The sequence below is a fragment of the Notothenia coriiceps genome, unplaced genomic scaffold (genome assembly GCF_000735185.1).
Source record: "Notothenia coriiceps isolate Sejong01 unplaced genomic scaffold, NC01 NC01_scaffold00003040, whole genome shotgun sequence".
Taxonomy (NCBI): domain Eukaryota; kingdom Metazoa; phylum Chordata; class Actinopteri; order Perciformes; family Nototheniidae; genus Notothenia; species Notothenia coriiceps.
The window spans coordinates 1-7,397 of NW_011335741.1; the positions used below are offsets into that span (position 1 = coordinate 1).

The following is a 7,397-nucleotide window of genomic DNA, read 5'->3' on the forward strand; positions in this document are numbered from 1 at the left end:
CACCTCCATGTCAGCCCCTACCTCAGGGTCACCTCTTATGGAGGTCAGTCAGCCCCTACCTCAGGGTCATCTCTCATGGAGGTCAGTCAACCCCTACCTCAGGGTCACCTCCATGTCAGCCCTACCTCAGGGTCATCTCTCATGGAGGTCAGTCAGCCCCTACCTCAGGGTCACCTCTCATGGAGGTCAGTCAGCCCCTACCTCAGGGTCATCTCTCATGGAGGTCAGTCAGCCCCTACCTCAGGGTCACCTCCATGTCAGCCCCTATCTCAGGGTCATCTCTCATGGAGGTCAGTCAGACCCTATCTCAGGGTCACCTCCATGTCAGCTCCTACCTCAGGGTCACCTCCATGTCAGACCCTACATCAGGGTCATCTCTCATGGAGGTCAGTCAGCCCCTACCTCAGGGTCACCTCCATGTCAGCCCCTACCTCAGGGTCATCTCTCATGGAGGTCAGTCAGCCCCTACCTCAGGGTCACCTCCATGTCAGACCCTACCTCAGGGTCATCTCTCATGGAGGTCAGTCAGCCCCTACCTCAGGGTCATCTCTCATGGAGGTCAGTCAGCCCCTATCTCAGGGTCATCTCTCGTGGAGGTCAGTCAGCCCCTACCTCAGGGTCATCTCTCATGGAGGTCAGTCAGCCCCTACCTCAGGGTCATCTCTCATGGAGGTCAGTCAACCCCTACCTCAGGGTCACCTCCATGTCAGACCCTACATCAGGGTCATCTCTCATGGAGGTCAGTCAGCCCCTACCTCAGGGTCATCTCTCATGGAGGTCAGTCAGCCCCTACCTGAGGGTCATCTCTCATGGAGGTCAGTCAGCCCCTACCTCAGGGTCATCTCTCATGGAGGTCAGTCAGCCCCTACCTCAGGGTCATCTCTCATGGAGGTCAGTCAGCCCCTACCTCAGGGTCATCTCTCATGGAGGTCAGTCAACCCCTACCTCAGGGTCACCTCCATGTCAGACCCCTACCTCAGGGTCATCTCTCATGGAGGCTTGACTTTTGTAAATAATTAAAGTTATTTTACTTGCTTACTTTACTTACTTAAGCTCCTATATACTTCTACTCCGCTTCAATTCAGGGGCAAATATATTTTTTACACTCTTAAGATCAGACTGGATATAATTAATTAGTCCCACATTTTTCGTCACAGCAGCAGAAAGGCACGATACATTAGTTAAAATCTTAGTCAAATAAAAATATTGCATATTTTCATCACTTTTTTTGTGCTTTTGTATGTCTTGTGCTACCTTAAATGTTCCCAATATGAGATAAATAAAGATATTATCTTATCTGTTCTTATTGAATATAATTGAATCCTATCTATTTCATCTGATTTTATATCAAGCCATGTCCAGAGAAGCATTATCCCATGTTTCCTCTCTCCTCAGGTTATTATGGGGAGGGTCTGAACGCCATCATCGTTTTCTCCGCCTGTTACCTGCCGGACAGCAGCTGCTCCGACTATCACTACATCATGGAGAACCTCTTCCTGTGAGTCAAATCTAATATTAAAATACACGTTTTAATAATAATCATACAGGGTTTATTTAAAGTACAAGCAGGCATCTCAAGAAATCAAAAATAGGATCCACGGTTAGTTTCATTTTAAAGTTAACAAAGGGTCAGCAAATAAAAAATAAAAGCACTGGTTGCAATAAAATCATTATTTATATAAAATGAAAAGGAAAATTAGATGTAAGACAATTGTCTTGTTGGTGGTTATGGATAAAAGATGGTCGGAAATGTATGAATACAATTATTATTTTACGTAAAACTGAAATATTTAAAGGGTAATCAAGACCAAATCGGAATTAAACTACAACATAGGCATGAAAATATTAAATATTAAATATATAACTATACACATAAGCTGTGTGTAATAAAAATGCAAGCATAAGAAAGAGTATGGCACTAATGTAATTCAAAAAAAATGATTAAATGTGGGATAAATAAGAATAAAGCACAGTATACAAATATTATAAGGAGGTGTGTGTGTCAAATATTGCTGTTTTGTTTGTGTTTTTGAGGCTTCTTTTGCCTCACAATCCCTCCATGATGCCGTACACTTTCATATGACTGTTTTTGGGGTTAATGCAGTGTTTTCCTGTTTGCACAGAAACCCCCTGACAGCTGTCCTCCTCCTGCAGGTACGTGGTGAGCAGTCTGGAGATGCTGGTGGCTGAAGATTATCTGATCATCTACATGAACGGAGCGACGCCTCGAAACAAGATGCCCGGCATCGGCTGGCTGAAGAGATGCTACCAGATGATTGACAGAAGGTGGGAGACTATGGAGAAAGTACTCCCACATATATGAGATTATACGGTGGATAATTGGATAATTAAAAGTTGACTAGAATCAGAGTTGGGTCCACTATGCTATATTTATCTGCTGAGCATTATCACAGTCAGTTTACAGAAAGCATGACATTGATGCTGACAGATAGAGAGGGGGGGGTTAATGGAAGTTGTCCCTTTCTGTCAGTCAGAGGATGATTCAGAGGTTATATTTAAAACTGGACTCTGCTCAGAGAAAGCCTCTTGTTAAAGGAGTGCCTCACCCACACAAATGATCATTTATATATCGATGACACACCCTGTGTTACCTTTATATCCTGCAGAAAGGCAGTGTTTTTGGCATGCCTTCACGATGAACGAAGATTCCGTTGATTCGAGAAAATGGTTTCTGATTGAGATAAATGGGGGTTTGAGCGTAGAATAGCAAATCTATGTTTAAAAAGAATTGTGTACAAACTCTCACACAGCTTGTGCACTTTAATCCAAGTCTCACTACTTCACAATCATATAATTCTCACTAAAAAACATACTATTCAAAAAACAGTCTCACACTTTCAAGTTCAAGCATTCAAGTACGTGATGAATATTAAGGTTGTAGTGAAAAGCACTTGTTTGTGAACTACTGACATATGAGTGGATAAATGAGACTGTGTAAGTGTTTTTAAACATATATTTTGATGTAGACTTGCTGTTGTTATTAACTTCAATTCTAACTTAAATTCATCAAGAATTTTCTCAGTGTCTTGATGCTTTGTTCACCATAGAGGCATGTGAGAAATAAAACGTTTTTCTGCAAGAATTCAGGGTAAACGGGGTGAGTAATTGATGTAGGAATTATCATTTTGTGGTTGAAGTACTACATGTATTTTGTAAACACTAACTAAACACTGCTAACTGAATGGACTGATTATTTGTGTTGTGTTGGCAGATTGAGGAAGAACCTGAAGTCCTTGGTCATCGCTCATCCCACCTGGTTCATACGCACCGTGCTGGCTATATCCAGACCATTTATCAGGTAACACACACACACACACACACACACACACACACACACACACACACACACACACACACACACACACACACACACACACACACACACACACACACACACACACACACACACACACACACACACTACACACACACTACACTACACACACACTACACTACACACACACACACACACACACACACACACACACACACACACACACACACACACACACACACACACACACACACACACACACACACACACACACACACACACACACACACACACACACACACACACACACACACACACACACACACACACACACACACACACACACACACACACACACACACACACACACACACACACACACACACGATAGAATGAGTTTGAACCCAGATCTGTGAAACCGAACATACCTCGTCTATTTTTATTAAATGAAGTATTTTTGTACAGTGAAAGGGATCCAGACGTTCTCCAGGCACTCCCCCCCCTCTGAATGTCGTTATTATTTGTGGGGGGGGGTCAGATGTAAATGTTTGTAAGATAGTTAGTGTTAGAGGGAGAACTGGATCCCGCTTATTTTTTTATATTAATGGCACATTTTTGTTTCTGCTCATTATTTTTGTGCAATATAAAAGACAATTAAATAAAAACGTTTTTCTGTATTTGAATAAATCAGCTGGACCTGAGTCGTGTTTATCTGCGCTCCCATTGGACGGCGTGTTTATCTGCTCTCCCATTGGACGGCGTGTTTATCTGCGCTCCCATTGGACGGNNCACACACACACACACACACACACACACACACAAGCCGATCAACCATGTTTCAAAGTGGGGAATCCATCCATTCTTTTGCACAGGTTAAAAGGATTTTTCGCAGTAGTGATGTGCAAAAATAAACAAACAAACACATTGTTGGTATCAGGTAAGGATTGGGTACTGAACATCCAAGTGTTCATGAATCCCCGACTTTACCCACTTGCCACCCACACACTTTACTGCAAAAGCTTAAAAAACCACATGCTCCTTGTGTGGTCCCATTTCCAGGGTTGGGAGCTTTAAGTCGTAAAGCAGAAACAACATGGAGGTCTCAAAGAAGATGTATTATAATATATTACCCAGAGACTTTAAACAACACATTGATATCCATTTCCAGTATTGTGCATGACAAAAAAGAGCAAACAAATAAGGCAAGCTCATCGAGTGACACAGCCTAAAGCCTAACTACAAGTGGGATGCTAAATCAAAGCACACAAATGAATATGTTTTATTCATTGCTATGTAAACTTAAACATGATCACTAGTAATTTACAACTCCAAAGGTTCGATTCATTAATATTTATCAACTCAAATACCGTGAAAAGAGACATCAGTGTTTGGTACTACTGATCACAACGAACAGATCTGCTTTAAATTCACCATTATAATGATGTAACTATAACATTAGTAACGCAGTGACCATAACAGTGTGTGTTTGTGTTTTCCTGTGCAGTGTGAAGTTCATGAATAAGATCCAGTACGTGCACAGTCTGGATGAACTGGCAGAGCTCGTCCCCATGGAGCACGTCCATGTTCCTGAGTGTGTGGTGCAGTGAGTATCTCTGAACACTGGGGGGGGGGACGAGCCGCTGCAGATTCTCCTGCTGTCTTTACTATAACAACACTCACATGTAGATCTGGAGGCAGAGGAGGAAAAAGTACTTGACTGTATACCTAAGTACTACTTAATTAGAAGCAGAAACATTTGAATTACTAATACTTGCCTGAGAAAAGTATATATTCATTATTAGCTAAATATACTCCAATTAAAATGATTTGTTGTGCAGTAAAATCATCTCCGTCAGTGTTTTGCTTTATATTTTTATATTTATATTGCCTCTTTATTGATATATATATGTTGTATTTGATTGCTCAAAATGTTTAAGGATGCTCTTAATTTAAAAATGTCTACCCAGAAAAACCCTTAAGCCTTCAGTCTATCAGTAACATTTAAATTCTAAAGCATCTAATTAGGTGTATAGCTTTCCCCTTTATTAGATGTAGTGGAATAGAAATATAATGTAGTATAAAATGAAAAGTTAAGTAAAAGTAACTCTAATTTGAATATTATCTACATATAAAATATAGACTACGTTTAGCTTTTATTGACTTGTTCTTTAATAAAAGTGAAATAAGAGTATTTGATTTACTGGAGGATATAACACTGTTACTCATTTTCAGATTTGACGAGGAGAGGATTAAAGCACGGAGGGAAAGGTAAAATATATTTTATAAAATTACTCCTTCATACATTTTTATTGCACATAACATAACTGCACTTGAAATCGACCCAAATTACTACTGTGTGTGTGTGTGTGTGTGTGTGTGTGTGTGTGTGTGTGTGTAGGATGGAGCAGGAGCACAGACAACAGGAGCAGCAGTCAGTCCCACAGGAGCCAATTAAAAAGTCTGAGAGGTACAAATCATATTTTTCTCAGTGGACATTTTACTAGTTTGGGTCATTTGTTATTTTATTTTTAATAAGTTGTCACATCTCAACATTTCTTAAAGTTCTCTCTTATTTTTTCTATTTTGCAGGCCAAAGTCCATGGTTGTAAATCAAGGATTATGAGGACAGAACTTTGCAGGAAAAAGGTAATAAAAAACACTGTTTTATTTATTTTTCTTTGCTATGAAATCGATTAACCACATTACATGTTTACACAATTGTTTAAATAGTGAATCGTAAATGCATGTCCAGTCCGCGCATACCGTTTAAGTACAAAGATTTGATTAAGAGTGGTGTCCAATATTACAATATTTCAAGATTACTTTTTCTGCATTCTTTTTTTTTTTCTTATTTCTCAGTGTTGTACAATGATGAAAAATAAGATCGTTAAACCTTGAAATATTCAGTAGAGGAGAGCGAGGTCACATTGTTTTTAGCACAACATAACCTTACATTACTCACAGACTATATTCATTTAATAATTAAAGTAATTGGTTCACTATCAATAGACAAGTTTTACAAAATGTAAAAGTCAACATTTTGAGTGCATTTTCCCCTGAAATCTGTGCACAAAACAAATTGAAATTGAAAGATTTGAGTCCATATTTGAACACCTTTTATTAACATAATGCTTTTATAATTTACATATATCTCTGTTTCTTTATAGAGTGTGTGACGGACGTATGGAGCATGAACACTTCAATTTATTCCCGTATGAAGCAGAGGGTCCAACAAGTCTTCATATGCTTCCTTGTTATGCCAACATCTACCCTCTGTGCAACATGAAAATGTAAGAAGGAAGTCGACGTGGAAACTGTCATTGTTGGGTTCATAGTCATTATCCTGCTGTGTTTGGACCTGCTAACTTATACTTATATCATCGTGAGGCTCTGAAAAACCAGGACCTTGATTTTGGCAATGTTGTAACTTGGGGATTGTAACTCTAATTGTGGAAACTGACGTTGTAACTCCAATTGAAAGCCCCTGCAGCTTCAGAGTGCATACAGTTGTTACACGTCCATTTAATATAATGATGTTACTTATCAATAAAAAAAACTAGACAGTCGGCAATTCTGCAAACACAGCCTAACATCAATCAATTTGAACAAATTATCAAGACATAACTAGGCAACTAATATTGCTAACCCCGCTCTGTGCGGCCTAAAAACGTTCTGCTCTCAGTGGTCCTAAGCTACAGTGCTGTCCGCAGCTAACTGAGTTAACAGCTAACTGTGCTAACAGCTAACTTTGCTAACAGCTAACTGTGCTAACATATAACTGCACTAACAGATTAGTGGCCTAACAGTTAACTAAGATAATAGTTAACTAAGCTAACATCAAACTGAGCTAACAGAAAACTGATCTCACAGCTACCTGTATCTACAGCTGACTGAGTTAACAGCTAACTGAGCTAACAGCTACCTGTACCTACAGCTGACTGAGCTAACAGCTAACTGATATAGTAGCTAACTGAGCTAACAGCTAACTGATATAGTAGCTAATTGAGCTAACATCTACCTGTACCTACAGCTGACTGAGCTAACAGCTAAATGATATAACAGCTAACTGAAATAACAGCTAACTGTACCTACAGCTGACTGA

General features: G+C 39.7%; 1 protein-coding gene across 1 annotated transcript; it reads left to right on the forward strand.

Moving 5' to 3' along the window:
- Positions 1 to 43: 43 nt before the first annotated feature.
- Positions 44 to 5,933, forward strand: LOC104941042 (caytaxin-like; the record flags this gene model as incomplete). The annotated part of the gene is made up of 8 exons (XM_010766078.1): positions 44 to 81; positions 1,396 to 1,498; positions 2,155 to 2,286; positions 3,233 to 3,319; positions 4,800 to 4,898; positions 5,528 to 5,563; positions 5,694 to 5,762; positions 5,885 to 5,933. Coding segments are annotated over 8 exons (598 nt in total), but the record flags the coding sequence as incomplete, so codon positions are not given.
- Between the last annotated feature and the right edge of the window lie 1,464 nt (positions 5,934 to 7,397).